This window comes from Bidens hawaiensis, unplaced genomic scaffold (assembly GCF_021521415.1).
Source record: "Bidens hawaiensis isolate Kalapana, Puna unplaced genomic scaffold, B.hawaiensis_p1.1 tig00030648_1, whole genome shotgun sequence".
In the NCBI taxonomy this organism is placed as follows: domain Eukaryota; kingdom Viridiplantae; phylum Streptophyta; class Magnoliopsida; order Asterales; family Asteraceae; genus Bidens; species Bidens hawaiensis.
This window is the reverse complement of record NW_027495121.1, coordinates 123,801-143,729: the sequence shown is the minus strand read 5'-3', so window position 1 is coordinate 143,729 and position 19,929 is coordinate 123,801. Positions and strand designations below refer to the sequence as shown.

General features: G+C 32.4%; 1 protein-coding gene across 1 annotated transcript; it reads left to right on the top strand.

Annotated features, from left to right (window-relative positions):
* The first annotated feature begins 9,928 nt into the window (after positions 1–9,928).
* Positions 9,929–19,929, top strand: LOC143580813 (sister chromatid cohesion protein PDS5 homolog B-like). Its single transcript, XM_077063742.1, has 24 exons — positions 9,929–10,183; positions 11,104–11,304; positions 11,370–11,548; positions 11,748–11,883; positions 11,995–12,216; positions 12,310–12,526; positions 12,610–12,755; positions 12,843–12,997; positions 13,081–13,306; positions 13,450–13,635; positions 13,722–13,901; positions 14,010–14,152; positions 14,249–14,375; positions 15,369–15,518; positions 15,610–15,678; positions 15,800–15,936; positions 16,136–16,253; positions 17,528–17,665; positions 17,729–17,922; positions 18,729–18,876; positions 18,950–19,087; positions 19,163–19,352; positions 19,424–19,480; positions 19,597–19,929. The coding sequence occupies exons 1-23, from the start codon at positions 10,073–10,075 to the stop codon at positions 19,465–19,467; spliced, it is 3,555 nt and encodes a 1,184-aa protein (XP_076919857.1). The 5' UTR covers positions 9,929–10,072; the 3' UTR covers positions 19,468–19,480; positions 19,597–19,929.

Sequence of the window (19,929 nt, the reverse complement as noted above, 5' to 3'; positions counted from 1 at the left end):
GGGAGGATTACCATAATCTGAAAACTTTGAGATAGTAAGAATTAAATGCACTCAAACCAGCACACACCACTTGTCCATCTTTTTACGAGCTTAGAAAATAGTTATATAATTTATGGTTATATAAAGAAAACGAAAAAAAAATATTGAAAAAAAAAATGAAAAAAAAAGTATGTTATGAAAGTTATAAGTATTCCAAAATTTGGTCCGAAAAAAAGATAGAAAATTATGTATTGTAAAATGCCAAAGAAGCATTCTCAAAAATAGAAAAGGAGGCCAAAGTGCACATACTAGACGGGACTTAGAGTTTACGTGTTACCAAGGGGATAGTGACTCTGAGGATACACTATTGGGGCTCGAAGGTTCTAAGTCAATAAATATTTTTTTAGGGAATATATAGGACATAGTCCAATAATATTTAGGGTATGCTCGTACGACCTCCACATGACCATTCATCCCTCAAATTTCACCGAGTGCATCTACTTAGTACCATCAACGAGTCCTTGGCTTATGGTGATTTGTCAAACCAGTCTGCTTTGACTATAGTTTTTCTAGCTCTCTTTGTCTGAGATGGGGTAGGTGTAGCCGTGGTTTTTAAACTTAAAGCGCTTAATGCAATTGGGGGCTTGATAGGCTGGTCCGGGTTTAAGTGGACAACAATATTGGCAATCACGGTTTTTGCGTTTATCCATGCTTAAAAGATAACCTATATGTTTTAAAGTCCAGTTTTAAATTCTGATTCCATTGCAAATACTTTTTCAGGGACGAAAAAGTTTTAAGTGTGGGGATATTTGATGTGATTTTAAATATACTAACTATTATATAAATATTCCGTACACTTTATATTAGTTTTGGGTTTGTTTTTACAAAATAATACTCCTAACTTGTTCAAACTTATATTTTATAGCTTCCAAGAATCAATGAGCTAAAATATAATACTTTTATTCAAATTGGAGGCGTACGAATGAAGGGTCAAACATATGCTATATATTACTATTATTATATGGGGCAATTTCATAGAATAGTAACCAAGTTTCAAAAGTGTTCCAATTAGGTCACTCAACTTTAAAAAGTGTTCCAATTAGATCACTCAATTTTCATATTTTATTAAATTAAAAGTTTTAACATGGCTTTTTAATGTTTTTAATTTTTGTTTCACATAGAAAATCTTTTTACCTTTTTTTTATGTTGACGTTGAGTGGCGGCGTGGATTTTATTTTTTAATTTTGAATTTTAATATAATTAACGTTTTTTTATTTTTTAAAAATATAACTACCTATATTGCAAATTCCGACCCCCACATCTTATCCTCCATTTCTTTCTTAACAAACAGAAAAATCGGTGATACTCGATTTGAAGATTTAGTGACCCGATTTGAGAAAAATATGCACGAGTGACCTAATTGAAACACTTTTGAAAGTTGGTTGCTATTCTATGAGATATTCCCGATTGAATAGTAACCAAGTTTCAAAAGTGTTCCAATTAGGTCACTCAACTTTAAAAAGTGTTCCAATTAGGTCACTCAACTTTCATATTTTATTAAATTAAAAGTTTTAACATGTTTTTTTAATGCTTTTAATTTTTGTTTCACATAGAAAATCTTTTTATCTTTTTTTTATGTTGACGTTGATTGAAATCTGGATTTTATTTTTTGTTTTTGAATTTTAATATAATTAACGTTTTTTTATTTTTTTAAAAATATAACTACCTATGTTGCAAATTCCAACCCCCACATCTTATCCTCCATTTCTTTCTTAACAAACAAAAAAATCGGTGAGACTCGATTTGAAGATTTAGTGACCCGATTTGAGAAAAATATGCACGAGTGACCTAATTGGAACACTTTTGAAAGTTGGTTGCTATTCTATGAGATATTCCCTAATATATACACTGATTTAAAATGAAAAAGAATATCTTTCAAGCAGTTTATATTAAACGAGTTGTTATAAGTACAAATTTTAAATTGTTAAAATACATCAGTTCTGTGTTTGTTTGGTACAGGAATCAAAATTGAGAGCATGGAAGTGTGGTACATGATGGGGTATTATTAACAAAGTTCACCATAAAAGAAAATAATAAATCAACAATTCGTTGGGCTAGAGAGTTTTGGGCCAATGGACTTTAAGAGGTGAAAGAGTAAAAGGGTTTTGACCATAAATCATATAAAAAGAAAGAAACGAATATTATTATGAGGATTGATTGGGAAGAAGGAGGTCACGAGTGAAAGGAGAGGCGCCTGCCATGGGCAGATTGTGACAAAAAGTCAAAGAAGGCATACGTGAATAGGGGGCGGGGCGTCCCTAGACTGTTGTGAGGTTGTGGGATTTCAAGGAAACAACAAAGCAACCAGGCACACTGCTGAACCAAAAGTCCACGGCAAAAATCAGAATATTTAAAGAAGCAGGCAGGCAGGCAGGCAGGCAGGCTGCTCAATTAATTTAAGCTCGCAGGCTAGTAGCTCAATCATATTTATTTTATTTTACGATGAACCGCACTTTATTTTATATCTTTGTTTCATCGATTATTATTATGATTGGCTAAATTATTATACTGCCTGGGTTTGGATGATTACTTTTTAGACTCGTTTTATTTTTAGTTTTGGATTTATTATTGATTGGTTCATGTTTTGGTAAAGTTTTTATTTTATTTGGTTGTGATGCATATGCGTATTTGGTGTTAATTTATGATCAATTTTTGTTCCATGTGCGTCTTTGTGAATGTCTTTCATGTATGGATGCATATTAGGTTGTTTACTGTGTGTTACAACTAGTTTATGGTTTATAGTTAACGTATTCCATATGAACGGTAATTGAGAGTTTAGGGATACCTTATATTGTGTCACTCGAGAGACCGGGAGGTAATTAAGTGTCGACTGTTTTGGTCTTTTGCAGGTTTGGGTAGTGATTGCACGGGAGTGAGTTACCCTAGATTCCTTTAGATTCTTACATATCCGAGTTATAACCGAATTAAATAAGAATACCCCTTTACGCCATAGGGTGTTTTGTGATTATAGAGACCGGGATGTAATTTAATCTTTGGGTACCTTAGCATAGTTAGGTAAGGTGAGACCGGAAGGTGATCCGAGCCATCAAACCGTTGAGCTTTACATGATATTTAGGGTTCTTAGGTATTGTTGGTGAGACCGGGAGGTGATCTAGCTTACTATAGTTATTCCTTAAATTTCATATTTTTAGAATACGGTACCATTCATTAATCCATTACCGAGAGTTTACGAGTTGACTAGCAGGATTCCTTGCCTAGGTAGTTATTTCTCCTATTTGAGTTCTAGTTCTATTTGTCTGTGTCTAGTTTATAGTAAGCATTATTTATTTTATATTATTTAATATTTAATAATAAAAAAGACAAAAATCAATAAAAATAATTTATTTAAGTTATTAGTCAGAGTCCAGTTTAGGTGTCGCTAGTGTCCTTTGGGTTTGATATCCGGACTTCATTAGGCTTTACTACAGTTGATAGGTACACTCGCCTGTCTAGTGGTCTAGCATTAGGATAGTCTAGATTTATAAATTTTAAACTAGAGTGTCTAGGTTAGGTTATATTTTAATAGACCGTTTCACACATCATACAACATATATATAATATACACCCCTTGTCACCTTTGGTAGTTACTTATCCGCACCGGTTGGTTAAGTTTTGGACCTCGTAAGGCAAGGCTTCATGGAGGACTTCGTGTTCTTGATATATATACCTATATAACTTGTTTATACATACTAACCATGACTAACTTCTACTCATTTTAGTTTGTTCATCATATTTATGAAGTTCCATGGTTATGGGTTTGAAGAGTCTAGCCTCGGTTTAACCGTAAATAGCTCTAAATCGTAAACCGAACTTTGTTTACTAGTTTTTGTTAAATAATTGTTTAAACATGCTTATTGTTAGATTTAAGTTTCTAAAATCATTTTTATAAGTTCTATGGTTATGGGTTTGTAGAATCTAACCTCGGTCTTAACCCAAACCTAGATCCGAACCGAAAATCAAACTTTTGTTTAAAGACTTTATTGTTAACTTTTTGGTTATAAAACTTAAGTTTCATCATTATTATACAAGTTCTTTGATATTTGGGCATTTGGAAACCATCTATGAACTTATTGTGAGATGGAAACCGAACCAAGCCGAACTAAACCGATTTTCACTCGCTTAAGACACACAAGTGTGTTTTTAGCTATCAAGACTTGTATATTTATTTAAAAATAGTTTAAAAACTGATTTTAATTATTTTCTTAAGTACTTGGAAATGTTGGGTCCAACTTAATTTCATAACAAAGTTGGGACCGACAAAACCGAACACTGGCTTAACGTACGTTGTTAGATCTAAAACAATGGAACTACATACTTGGTTAAGTATTATTAGATTTTATTGAGTTATCTCATAACATTTGTTATTTTGGAAAGTTGACTTTGGGTTTGACCAATTGTCAAGACCCTAACCAACAACCCGAACACTCGTTAAAACCCGTTGTAGTATCTTTATTTTAAAGGGATTTGTATTCTTACATTTTACCCACCTTATTACTTAACATAGGTTAAGTAAATATTAAGGTTAAATACTTTAACCCAGTTTCGAGCAAACTTACATTTTAAAAGGTCATTTTTATAAATTATTAAATAGTTACGTTTTAAACCTTAAACTTTAATTGTTTACATTTCCTATATTTTTATTTTAAATTTTCCTAAAACAACCTTTCTAATTCATGTCTTTTAATTTTATTTAGGCCTTGCTCGTTAAACTCCATCCATCCGATTTCCCATCTTTTAGCGATCAAGTTTTATACTTGAATGTGAATACTTTCATACCCCGTTTTCCATCTTTCGTTTTGGGGATGACATTTCATACTTATCCAAACTAAATGCTTTATACTTGGGTCTTAAACCACAAACGTCATTGTATACTTTACTTAAAGGAATGCTCGATTTGGCGTTCTATGCTTACATGCTTATGTGTTTACCGCTTTTGGTTGGTTGATCTATAAATCCTAGGCTATTTGGCATCCCCTTATAGCAAGATGTCGTTAATGTATTCTTATTAAAGACAACTCTAAATCCTAGACCATTTGGCATCCCCTTATAGCAAGGTGTTGCTAATATATTCTTATTAGCGATCTCACTTTTATCCAAATTATTGCTATTATTTATTGTTTCGTATACAAGTTGTGGCATTTTTTATTGTATACATATTTGTTCAAAACTATGAATTGCTCACCAACCTTTGTGTTGATAACCTTTATTTTATGCAATGTTACAGGGGTGCATATAGGTTGATTCGAGATCGTGGTGAAAACATTGTCAAGACCTTTAGGATATTTGCAACAATGAACAATATTTAATTTACTATATTCTGTTATATCTTGTTATGACTATCTTATGAATATTGTTATGTGACGTTTTGATGTTGTGAAATTAAATGAGTTTTGTTAAATATTGTCGCTTTAAATTAGTGTCATGCGCTTATGGGCAATCTGTCGGATCCCGACATGTTCCGCCGCCTTTGGTCGGGGTGTGACATGTTATATCCAACATTACAATAATTAATAGTTTTCAATTATATATATCATCATTTAGATAGTTATTCGTAAAATCATATTATACAAATTGTCCAAACTTCATATTCACTCACAATAATCTTACCCCCTATGTGTTTAATAAACATTGTATAAATTTCCACCCGTGATGTCCACGTGTCAATAAATTTAAATAATATTTTAATGATCTTGATGTGATCATTCATTATCCCACTCTAAAATATCTTGTAAGCAATGGTCTCTTAAATTTAATGAATATTTTAATGATGATGTTTTTACACGTTAATATTATTTTAATTACAATTATTTCCAATGTATATTAGCTATTGAGGGGTGATCAAATTGCATGCTACTTCAAGTCAATGCCTGGAAATGAGAATATTGTTGTTTCTGCGGGACAGGATCACATGGATATTTAATATAAATATGGTCAAACCAACTTCTCATAAATTTGGTTTGGTTGGTTCGTGGGAAGATGTAGGTAGAGCTATAGGAAAAGTTTTAATTCTTTTGTAATTGTAATATTTTCTATGTCATGAATATTGAATTAAGTATTTGAATTAAAATCACTATATAATGTGTTATAGTTCTAGTAAATCTATCATTTTTTCTAATAAATATGACATTTGCATTTTTTTCTACCCGTGTGTAACACAGGTTATTATCCTAGTATTTGAATATAGCCATTCACAATGAAGATTCTTAGTCATCGTTTCTAATTTAGAAGTTTGTTTTCACCCTTAGTGTAAACTAGGTTGAGCTCTGAGAGTTTATTTAAGTTTTTATTTTTAACTAGCTTTTGAACCCGTGTATTATACAGGATTTGTTATATAATAAAATTAACAAGGTTCATTATTTAAAAGAAATGAACAAAATTAAAGCTACAAATAAGATACAATATATAGCACAAACAACAGAAGTTTAAAATATCAAATTTACAAATTCGAAAAAATCTCTATATATACAACACTTGTCATAATTGTTTTGACCCATTACCTAATGATAGCTATGATGAATGAGATGGGAGATTAGAGAATTATAAGAAAAGTTATAACTCATTTTTCAAAATTGTTTTGACCCATGACCCATGAATATGTAAGATAAATAAGATGAAAAATTAAAGAATTATTATAACCATTTTTCAAAATTATTTTGATTAGTAATCCATGGATAGCTTGGATGAATAAGGTGAGAGATTAGAGAGTTAGAATGGAAATTATAACTCATTTGTCAAATTGGTTTTGCCCCATAACCCATGGATATGTAGGATAAATGAGAAGATAAATTAGACCAAGAATAAATGTGAGATTGCCACATAATCCTCATTATTTTCTTTTATTAGTATAGTTATATTAGATTGTTTTGTTGTTTTATATTTTGTAATGATTTGTTTTATTTTTTAACATGATTTGTTTTGATTTAATACACATATATTAGTTTGTCACGATCATTATATTTTTTTATGTTTGGGTTCCTATAATTGAGATGTGTAGGTTTTTTGGCCTTTTCAGTTCGAGATCGGTTTTTTCGATATCTTGCACATCCATTGTGAAATCAAGTGTTAAATAAAGGGAATGCCATAATATAGATAGTACATTTGTTAACCTTTTTTTACCGTCAGATACATTTCAATTCCTCAATTATTTTAAAATGTACATAACTTTTTTGTATGACATTTAAAAAAAAAAATAAAATCACAATAGTAACAGACGTTTTTTTAGCTTTTATATGAGTACCATAATACTATATTGCTATTTAAATATTAAAAAAGATTTGTGTGTTTTTACAAATTGTGTTTTACCTATACTTGTGTGTTTACAAAAGGGATTACTCTATAGAATAGTTACCAACTTTGAAAGTTGTTCCAATCAGGTCACTGATAAAAACTTTTGTTCCAAAAATTTTTGTCGGAAAATAGTCGCCGGGAATTTTGGCTGGAAAATAGTCGCCATAAAAAGCACAATGGAAAACACTATGAAAAAACACAATGTAAAAAAACGTAATGAAAAACACAATTTTGTAAAGGGATTACTCTATAGAATAGTAATCAACTTTGAAAGTTGTTCCAATCATGTCACTGATAAAAACTTTTGTTCCAATCAGGTAATTGAACTTTCATTTTTGTTCAAATCCTAGATATTTTACCTGGATAGCAGGTAATCTAGGTTTTTTTTTTTTCAATATTTTTTACTTTGCATAATAAATTTTAAAGGTTACGAAAATTAGTAAAAATGCGAAATATAATTTTAAAATTCCGAAAATTTGCAAAAAAAAAGTTTGAAAATTGCAATAAATTACAAAAATTGTAAAAAAATTAAAAATTTTTCAAAACGGGTAGGAACGTGTTATAGGATCAACAGATTCGGGTTAGAACAAGTCAAGGTCGGAACAGGTCAAACGGGTTTCGGGTCAGTTTTTTTTGGACCAACGAATCAGCGCGTTTTCAACACGTTGCAGTTCATTTTAACAGCAAAGGCTTGTTTAAGCGTTTTTTTCGGTTCGTTTTAGCACTTAACAGCTCGTTTAAGTTTTCAGCTTGTTTCAGCAACTAACAGCTTGTTTAAGCGATTTTCAGCTCGTTTCAGCACCTAACAGCTCGTTTAAGCGATTTTTGAGCTCGTTTCAGCACCTAACAGCTCGTTTAAGCACATAACAGCTCGTTTAAGCGATTTTTCAGCTCGTTTCAGCACTTAACAGCTCGTTAAAGCGATTTTCAGTTTGTTTCAGCACCTAACATCTCGTTTAAGCGATTTTTCAGTTCGTTTCAGCACCTAACAGCTCGTTTAAGCGATTTTTCAGCTTAAACGAACTGAAAACGAACTGAAAAAATCGCTTAAACGAGCTGTTAGGTGCTGAAACGAACTGAAAAATCGCTTAAATGAGCTGTTAGGTGCTGAAACGAGCTGAAAATCGCTTAAACGAGTTGTTAGGTGCTGAAACGAGCTGAAAACTCGCTTAAATGAGTTGTTGGGTGCTGAAAAGGGTTGAAAAATCGCTTAAACGAGCTGTTGGGTGCTGAAAAGAGCTGAAAACTTGCTTAAATGAGCTGTTAGGTGCTGAAACGAGCTGAAAAATCGCTTAAACGAGCTGTTAGGTGCTGAAACGAGCTGAAAAACCGCTTAAACGAGCTGTTAGGTGCTGAAACAAGCTGAAATTGCTTAAACAAGCTGTTAGGTGTTGAAACGAGCTGAAAAATAGCTTAAACGAGCTGTTAGGTGCTGAAACGAGCTGAAAATCGCTTAAACGAGCTGTTAGGTGCTGAAACGAGCTGAAAAATCGCTTAAACGAGCTGTTAGGAGCTGAAACGAGCTGAAAAATAGCTTAAACGAGCTGTTAGAAGCTGAAACGAGCTGAAAAATCGCTTAAACGAGCTGTTAGGAGCTGAAACGAGCTGAAAAATCGCTTAAACGAGCTGTTAGGTGCTGAAACGAACTGAAAAAATCGCTTAAACGAGCTTTTGCTGTTAAAACGAGCCGTAACGTGTTGAAAACGCGCTGATTCGTTGGTAAAAAAAAACTGACCCGAAACCCGTTTTGACCAGTTCCGATCTTGACCCGTTCTAACCCGAACATGTAACTCGTTTCAATCCGTTTTGAACATTTTTTTTTCAATTTTTCCAATTCATTGCAATTTTTCGATTTTTTTTGCAAATTTTCGGAATTTTAAAATTATATTTCGCATTTTTACTAATTTTCGCAACCTTTAAAAGTTTAAAAGTTATTATGCAAAGTAAAAATATTGAAAAATAAAAAAAAAAACCTAGATTACCTGCTATATAGGTAAAATATCTAGGATTGGAACAAAAATGAAAGTTCAATGACCTGATTGGAACAAAAGTTTTTATCAGTGACATGATTGGAACAACTTTTAAAGTTGATTACCATTCTATAGAGTAATCCCTTTACAAAATTGTGTTTTTCATTACGTTTTTTTACATTGTGTTTTTTCATTGTGTTTTCCATTGTGCTTTTTAAGGCGACTATTTTCCGGCCAAAATTCCCGGAGACTATTTTCCGACAAAAATTTTTGGCCGGAATTTTCTGGCTGGTGGCAGTGGGGAACGATTGTAGTGGTGGTGGGCGGTGGAGTGGTTGTAAAAGATAAGTGAAGATGTAAGTGAGTTTTTGAGATGTAAGGCCCTGTTTGTTTTTGCCTCTTTTCTCTGAATAGAGGAAAACATCTATCGATAATGTCATTAAGACGTTGAACCTCTTAATGCCACTAAAAGCTTTTACTGGTTCAGATGCTATTAAGACGCTGAACCTCTTAATGCCAGAAAAAAAACAAACAGCCCCACGTCTGATTACGTCTGACCGAATCAGACGTGTTCCTCTATTCAAATAAAAGATGCAAAAACAAATAGGGCCAACCTTTCAATTCAAACATATTTAACCACCTAAACACAATAAAAAAATGGAATCCAATAACAATTAACCCCAATTCCAGGTTTATAAATTACAAACCCCATTCAGCATTCATTTCACACACTATTGAAAAAAAAACACACTTCCCTCCCAAACCACACTCTACCAATGGCGGATGCCGACGGCAACGCCGCATCGACGCTAATTCGAGACGCCGGAAAACAACTCGCCGCCAAAAAGGACTGCCCTAACAAAGACCTCCTCATTAAAATACTCCGAGTAAGCTTTCCTACTTATTATATCTCATCTGCAACCACTTGATCTGTGTTCTATACCTGCATGCAGAGCCTGTTTCTGTAAATTCAAGTTATAATTAGCTCTATTTATTCGAATTCGAGTTTTTACAGGTGTATATTTACTGAAACCCTAATTTGAGTTGTTGGCTATGAAATGTAGACGTGTTGAACTAAGACAGTGTGTTCTGTTGTTAGTTTTATGGTTTGTGGTGTGAATTGGTTTAGTGGATTGTACATGCAGTTGGTTCTATTGGTTGTTTTTGTTGTGAGAATTGATGTAATGAAAAACATTGACATTTGACAAGTTGTTATAGTTATGTTGAGGATATTTCATGTTTTGAATGATATTGTTGACACGTAACTGAATTCGGCTTGGTTTAGTTAACTTTAGGGGTGCAAATAAGCCGAGCTGCTCGTGAGAAAGCTCAATCGAGCCGAGCTAAAATGAGCCCGAGCTTAACTTATTGAGTTCTCACGAGCCTGAACGAGCCTGTCATTTATTTAACTTATATATAGTTATTAATTAATAAATGCAGTGTTATGAAAAAATAGCTAAATAATATATATTGTTATATATGAACTTAATATAATTGAAAAATATATATATAATAATAATTACAAATATATAAAAATTAATTAATATATAGTAAATGAGCCAAGCCCGAGCTTGAAAAACTTCTCATGAACCGAGCTTGAGCTTTAGAAATAGAGATTGAAATGAGTCGAGCTCGAGCTCTGTGTAAGTTAAAGGAGCCGGGCTCGAGCTCAGGCTCAGCTTGGCTTGTTTGCAAATGATTACATCATGAGTAGCAAGTTGAAAGAAACTGTGATGATACTTAGTTTTTTGTTATGAAAAATGGCTCTTTAATTCTTTAACGTTATGCGTATCTTGGTTTCTGGCAGCCAGCAGCAAGTGCATTGCCAGAGTTAAAAGCACAAACAGCTCTACTAAAGCCTGTTGTAAAGCCCTTGAGTGATTCTATATTCAAACATGGCTTGCTGCAGCACAAGGACAAAGATGTTAGGCATTTTGTTTCCATCTGTGTATGTGAAATACTTAGGATTCTTTCTCCAGAACCTGGTTTTAGTGATGCAGATTTCAGGGTAAATGACTCAAATGCATTTTTAGTGTTTTATTGACGTATCTGATATTTAATCTCGATTTTCAGAGCATCTTTCAACTCTTACTGGGTACGTTTGGGGAGCTTGCTGATGCAAAAAGTCCATATTACTCAAGGAGGGTAGAGATATTGGAGGCTATTGAAAAATTCAAAATTTGGTTGCGAATGTTGGATGCATGTGAAGATTTAGTCCCGAAGATGTTCAATATATTCTTTGGTGTGATAAGGTATTAACAGTGTTATCATATATGAGTGGAAGTCTTTTTTATTCATATTTCATATGCTTTATTTGTGCGTTTTGCTTGTTTGTAAGTTTGCAGTATGCAAATTAATCATCGCGTTAAGTATTTAGAGTTTTAAATAATAATCGTTTATGCATCGTTGACTATTTATATTGTTGAAGTCATAGTAAGGGTTGCTTTGCAGGAAAGAACATTCTTCAAATGTATTTGGTGCAATGTCATCGATAATGTCATCTATTTTAAAGGAGAAAGATTTAGAGGAGAAACTTTTTCAAGCACTTACAGAAGTAATTTTGCGTAATCTTTTAAAGGACAAAAAGGTAATTTGCTACTATTAGCTACACATGCTTTATTCGTTCGTTGTCTTATTATTGTAAAGTTATGCTGGTATAATCGTGTCCAATAGTCAATCATTTACTCCCGTTTTTCAGGACACATCCCCAGCTTCTTTGCAGCTGGCGGTTTCTGTTATTGACAATTGCAAAGAGGACCTTGCACCGTCTATTCGTCGTTTTCTTAACCGTTGTATTTTCGATCGAGACAATGTTAACAGTGAGCTCAAAGGATCATATCATGCTATCATATATGAACTCATTCAGTGTGCTCCAGAAATGATTATTGATGTTGTACCAAACTTAACTCAAGAATTATTGGTCCGTCTTTCTTTTTCTGCTTTGCAAACTCAAATTATTACGTCCCACTTTATCAACTTATTTGTTTTTTTAAATTTATTTTATAATTTACAGACTGATCAGGTTGATGTTCGGATAGCAGCTGTCAAGTGTGTTGGAAAACTTTTTTCAATTCCCGGACATCATGTTGCACAAGAAAACCACAATCTTTTTATGGAGTTTATAAATAGATTTTCTGATAAATCAGCTGCAGTTAGGCTTATTGCGGTATTATGTGCTAAATCTTTTTATTTAATCAATCCACCAGGAGAGGAATCAACTATGGTTCTGTGTAAGTTAGCAAGTTAACTGCTTTTTAACGTTTTATTTTTGGTAATTTATGTAAATATTAATTTTATTTGTGTGTTCTCTTAGCTGCCCTTGAAGGTCGCCTTTTGGACTTTGATGATAAAGTGAGAACACAAGCAGTTGCTGTGGTGTGTGATCTTGCAAAGTCTAATTTCAGACCGGTACCGTCTGAAATGATAGCTCAGGCTGCTAAAAGATTGCGTGATAAAAAGGTTTTTATTTATAACCAAAGTATTTTAATTAATAATTGTTGATTAATTTTTCTTACAACTTATTTTTATTTGTTTTCTTTTATGAAGGTATTTGTTAGAAAGAAAGCAATGCAACTGCTATTAGGCGCCTATCATGATTATTGCATTAGATGTTCTGAAGGCATATTTCAACTGAGTGTTGACTTCGAAGAAATCTTATGTGGTATTCTGTTACTTTGCTATGACAACGACGCAGAGTTTGGGTATGTTTATTAAATGATTGTCACATAATTTGTCAAGTATTAATGTTTTCATACAGTAACTTTTTGTGAAATGTGTTTCTCAGTGTTCAGAACATAGAACATGTGCTTGAAGAGGATTTGTTTCCCGTTTCACTTTCGATTGAGGAGAGAATTAGGCACTGGATTTTTCTGTTTTCACATTCGGAATCAGCTCACAAGAATGGCATTTTTACCCCCGCTCATGAGAAGGCACTAACCGCTGTTTTGTGTCAGAAAAGAAGGTTGCAATCTGGGATTCAGAATTACCTGGATATTCAGACAAAATCAAAGGTTTTAAAATGTTTATTTTATGCTGCTATATTATATAGTATAGCGTCACATATATATCAAAAAGTCAAGTTTAATAGTTACTTTTCTATTACTCTTTTCTTGTTCAGTGTATGTAGTGTCTAATAATGTCTCTCGCTCAGCAGAATGTATTTGGGCAAGAAGAAGAAGTAATCAAAAAGTTGTTTGCAAAAATGTCAGAATGCTTCCCTGTGAAAGTCAAAGCAGAAGAGTGCTTTAGTAAGTTACATTTGGTGAAAGATCTTGACATTTTTAACACAATCAAAGATATTATGAATGAACCGAAGTATGAAAGTTCACAAATCATCAGAGTAAGCAGTATTTGTTTCTGCTCTTAAAACAATAATATATTGTTTAATAAAAGTGTAATAATATATATTTTTTTCTCGGTATAAAGGATACTTTTGTCAGGAAGATCAAGGGCCTGCGTACGGATTTTGAATTTCTACAATCACTTGCCACAAAATGTTCGTTAAATATCTTCAGTTCTGATCACGTGAAATGCATACTTGATCATCTTTCTGAAGACAAATTTGGACAGAGCAATTTAAAGAAGGCTTGTGTGTCACTTCTTATGGTATTGGATTCAATGTGTATAAAATGCATCAATTAATATTTAAATAACTAAACTAGCAGAACTCTGCCTTATGTTTTAAACTAACTAAACTTTATGATTTTTGTTTAGATTATTGTTACCGTTTTCCCGCTACTTCTGAGAGGTTCTGAGGAGCAGTTCTGCACACTGTTGTTTGAAGAGAAATCACCATTTTGTAATGAGCTGCTTCAAATGTTAGTTAAAGCTGGACCTCATATTTCTGTTGACCTCAAGTAATCCACCATTGACTTTAGCCAATCCTAATGTTATCTTTTTGTGGCACTATGTTTTCTTGACTTGAAGTTAAACATGCAATATGTTATGTGTAGTGTTATCTACCCGTTCTTAGAGAGGATCTGCTTAAATGGAACTCGTGCGCAGGCGAAGCTTGCAATCTCTGCAATCAGTGAATTAATTGCTACTTCTCAACAGTTCACTTTCTCATACATGTGCAAGGTTTAATTATATTAGCCTTTTCTTTTTCTTTTAAGGGGGTGCTTGGCTGGACATGTTAGAGGGTAAGGATCTATAGAAAATAGTAAGTATAAATGTAAAACTCTTTTTAAATTTATTTTTAAACAAATCAATTAATATTTTTTACATTTATACTTTCTTTATCTATCTTTTGTAAGGTATGATCTTGGCAGGATGAGGCGAGGGCAAACCTTACTTTATCCCGGGAGATAGAGAGGTCTCTCTCTTCCAATGAGACTTTGAGCTCAACAAACCCTTCTTTTTACAAATAACATATATGATATACACAAATATTTTAATAATTACCCATAACCAATTGGTCTAGTGGTATGGTGTTTGCCCTCTCACAAGTGTGGGATGGGTTTAAATCCTTGCAAGTGCAAGGTATGGTAAAATTATTGTGGTAAAAAGTTTGTCATTTTTTTAATGCATATACATATACATGATTGCATATACACACATACATAACCTAATAGTAAATATTTCTTATATTTACAAACATGAATATTAATCTTTATTTATATTTTTAATGTTTAGATATATCCAAGTATATTACATTGTATGCATGTATGTAAGTTATATTAATATATATAACTTTAATATTTGCATATTTGCTATGTTAATGTATATACTTATTAATAATTAAGCATAGTATTTGTTCATAAATATTCATAATTTCATATAAAATGTGTGTTTGCATATGTATTTATATATATATGACACTATGACAGTTAGCTGTATGAACCAAATAACATTAATAAGATTAATAAGAAAGGTAATAATACCAACAACAAAGGAATGCTCAACACCTTCTGTAGTATCCCCCCCCCCTCTTTAATCAAGTGCCCCCTAGCTACTTTATTTATTATAGGTCACAGTCTACGATCTATTAGATTACGAGTGAAATCAACACTTTTTGCATATGTTATTCTTTATTATAAACTCATACACTCTACAATATCTTATTGTTTCTAGACGCTTGTGGATGCTCTTGAAAGTGGGCAGCATACCCCTACGGTTTTACAGTCTTTGGGTTGCATGGCTCAGCATTCTATTTCTGCATTTGAATCCCATGCTGAAGAGATCACTCGTTATATTTTTGACAATATCTTTCTAGTAAAAGAGGTATTTTTATTTTTGTTTGTCGTACTACCTTTTTTCTAATCATTTTTACCTATAAACATGGTATAAAATATCACCTGAATTCTATCATTAGGTTGGAAGGTCAAACATTCAAGGTTCATCCGGTCTTGCATGCGATTCCAGTACTTCTTGCAAATTGAAGGTGTGCAGCATTGCTTGACCTTTTGACCATGTTATGAGAATTATTTATATGTTGTGCAATACATTTTTAGGTATATTCTTGTAACTTTATAAAGTTGGCTTTTGAATGTTTCCTTTTTCAGATATTTGGGCTTAAAACACTCGTCAAAAGCTTTTTGCCAAATCAGCGCACAGGTGTCACTCGTCAAATAGATGAATTACTTGGCATTATATCACCGATGCTTTCAAGGGGTGAGATTTCCAATGGCACACTCATTAGGTATGGGTCTTTTTGAAGCAAAGTTGAAGTGGTGTAATTTTGAGTGTATATTTGAGTTTAGTTAGTAGATATATTCATATTATTGGAATTTATGAAAATTTTACTTGTATACAACATGAACCACATGCATCTAACCATTTAATAGTGCATAAATGGAAAATGCCAGTTTTTGTCTAACCCCATGCTTTGTGTAATACAGTAAAAATGACAAAGATCATCTCAGATTAGCTGCAGCTACATCTGTTCTCCACCTTTCTCAATTATGGGACCTGCATATTCCTGCAGATATTTACTGTCAGACAGTCTTGATGGCCAAGGTTGGAATCTTTTTATTGTTTTGTTTTTGAGAATTTTATATATACCCCTAAATCTTCCAAACTATCACACACACACACACGCACACCCAATCTTAACTTAGGGGCTGTTTGTTTACATATGAATGGAACCATTCAGATACATCTGATTCATTCAGACTTCAGACTGTTTGGTTCTAAACAGAAAAACATCTAAATGGCTAAAATTATTAGGTCTGAATCATTCAGACATACTGTTGTTGCTGAATGGGACAGATGCTCATTCAGATCTGATTCAGATCTGAATGAACCAAACAGCCCCTTAAAGTATCATATATGCCCCTTAAAAACTAGTTAAAATCTCAATTTTACCCATTTCACTAGAAACAAGTTAAGAAATGACCATTATACCCTTATTTTCTAAAACTCTAATGTTACGTGTTTACCTACACTTAACTTTAAAGTTATTAAATAAGATATGTTATAATTCAAATCTGTATTAAGGTTAAATATGGGTAAGTATGGTATTCAACTAGTTTATATATATATAATATATATATATATATATATATATATATGAGTATCATTACAGAACTCTTAAATTATTTAAGAACTTGAAGGAACTCTTTCTTAGTAACTAACGTTTTCTATAAAAAAATCTGTAAATGTTATTTGAGTGTTGTTTTATCACTTTTTATATCTATATTTACGATTACAATTATGAAAATTAGTGTTTACACACATCTGTAAACTTGTGATTTATATATGTAATAAAAAAAATTATATATAAAATATGGAAAAACTAGTTTTTAAGGCCATATATGATATTTTATGTTTGCATTGGGATATATATATATATATATATATATATAGGATGAGTTTCATTGCAGAACTCTTAAATTATTTAAGAACTTGAAGGAACTCTTTCTTAGTAACTAACGTTTTCTATAAAAAAATTTGTAAATGTTATTTGAGTGTTGTTTTATCACTTTTTATATCTATATTTACGATTACAATTATGAAAATTAGTTTTTACACACATCTGTAAACTTGTGATTTATATATGTAATAAAAAAGTTATATATAAAATATGATAAAACTAGTCTCAAACAATGTTAATATATGAAAAAAAATAAAAAAATGTTTGGTTCTTATGAGTTCGTAGAAGTTCTTAACTTTTTTGGAGTTCTGAAATGAAACTAGGAGTGTAGATGAATTCTCTTATTTTATATACAAATTATAAATATAAATAATCAGTATGAAAGAAATATGATATCATCAAAGTTGCCTCTTTTCAGGATCATTCTTCTCTGGTACGGAAGTCGTTTCTTAAGAAAACATATAAGCTTTTAAAAAATAACGTTCTTCATTGCAAATATGCATGCGCTTTTGCATTGGCTGCTTCTGATTCGTTGGAAGGTTCTCCAAAAGATGAGGTATGTTAAATTGTGATTAATTTGTTTTTCATGATTTATTTTTTAATACCATTTTCTTTGTAGTCACTAAATTATATGGAGGAAATTATTAAAAGCCGTCACTTAGAAGCTAAAGTGGCCCGGACTAAAACTGTAAAGCGTGATGCTACTGATAATCCAGTATGCTCAGTGATGTTTTTAATTCACATTCTTGCCCATGATACTGGTTTTCCTTCACAAGATTCTGAAAATGAAGAGAATTTTGGTTCTTTTTTCAGGTAAGTTAACATGTTGATATTTTTATTTACTAATCAGTGGTTCAAATTTGGCAATGTTTTATTTTAATGGGTCCAAAATATTAAGCTAAAAAGGGTCAAAGTGAATTTTTAACTGACCTCTTAAATCGTTATATTTAAATAAAGTTAGAATGTAATAGAAGTAATATCGTTTTTGTATTAATATTTAACACAAATTAATTAAAGAAAAAGTTACACGAATGGTCCCTATGGCATGTCCAAATTTTGGTTTTGGTCCCAAAGTTTGAGAAATTACACGATTGGACCAAATCTATGCACGAATATAACGTGTTACGTTCTTAAAGTGGATATCTGTCAACGCTTTTTGTTAAGTGTGTGTGAAATGACCAAAATACCTTTCAAATGTTTTAATAAAATTAAAAAAAAATCTAAGTTTCAGTGCTCACCTCTTTTTTTAGTAAGATAATAGTAAATATATTAGTGGTGGGTCCCACATGACAAATTAATCTATATTGAAACATGCCAATCAGGGTTGTTTCTTTTCTTTTAATATTCCAAGGATTATTTGGTCATTTCATACGCACTTAACAGAAAATAAGGGCATCAACTTCAGGGACCAAACATATTAAATTCATGCATAGTTTTGGTCCAAGTATGTAGTTTCTAGAACTTGGGGACCAAAACCAAAATTTGGACATACAACGTGGACCATCCGTGTAAGTTTATCAAAATGTACAGAAGCACCTGTTTGACAAGACCTGGTTTTGACCTGTTATCCAACCCACTCGTTTCCACATCTATCTAACACACCTCCTTTATTTTTTCAGCCCAATTGCTTTTACCATCGATGCACTACTCAACCCGTCTTTTGTAGACGGTGATAAGGATCGAATCAATGCTGTTGTTTCTGACTTGCATAATATATTTAATGCTATCAAGATGGCTGAAGATGCAGTTGATGTTGACAAAACCTCTGTAAGTTTTAGCCTTTTTTTACATTATATGCTAATGTATCATGATAAGGATTCATGATTCCAGTATCTTGTAGAGGTTGCATGTTCTGGCTAACTTGGGATCCAAGTATCTAGTGGAAAACAAAAATAGTGGAATGCCCGTGTCACACACCCCAACTAGTATCTTACTTCCTGCTTTGCTTTATAGAAAAAGCACTATGAAGCTAAAAGAGGCAAGTTACAAATTTATTCTCAAATCTTTTGTAGGTGCAAATAATATTATTTTAACAATATTTGTATATGTTAAGTGTGCTAGAAATCATACTAAGAATGCCCGGAAAAGTCTAGAGGATAATTCAGTTAACGATGGTCAATTGCACAAAAGAAGCAAGACTCTAAATGCACAAAAACAAAACTCACATGAAACTCAAAAGCAAGTCGAATCTGGTGAAAAAGAGAATCAGGGTTTCATTTCTCCAGAATCAATTACATGCCTTGGTGAGTTTCATCAAGATTATCGAGAACAAGTGTAGTAGCTTTCTGATTTATTTATTTGTTTAATCGTGTAGCAGAAAAACCTTCATCTTCCTCGCTTGGTGACTGGGGTTGTTGATACTTTCACAAGGGTAATATTTTTAATTGGTGACTAATCATTTTGAATGACAGTGGTTATATGATATTATGTGCTGTTCTTGAATGCATGCATGTTATGATGTGATTATGATGTAATTGTGGTTTGCAGAATGAGATGCTGGAAATATCTTGCAAATGAAAATGCTGAGCTAGCTGTGTATTTAGAAAGATGATGTATTATACTTTAACATATATCTTCAAAGGAATGAGGCTTTTTGACCAGTGTTGACTATATCCTCACCTGGCCCGTGTTGAGGTTAAGAGTTGTGTAATTATGTTTTTGAGTTGTTTCTTAGGGCTGTCGTTTTACATGTTAGATGTGTATGCTCCTATGGACATGTGTAAAACCTGTTAAGACTTTGCTAGTTTGCTGGTTGATAATATGTGCAATTTTGGAAACTTGGAATCTCAGTTTCCTTTTACCCTCACCGGTCAACTTCAA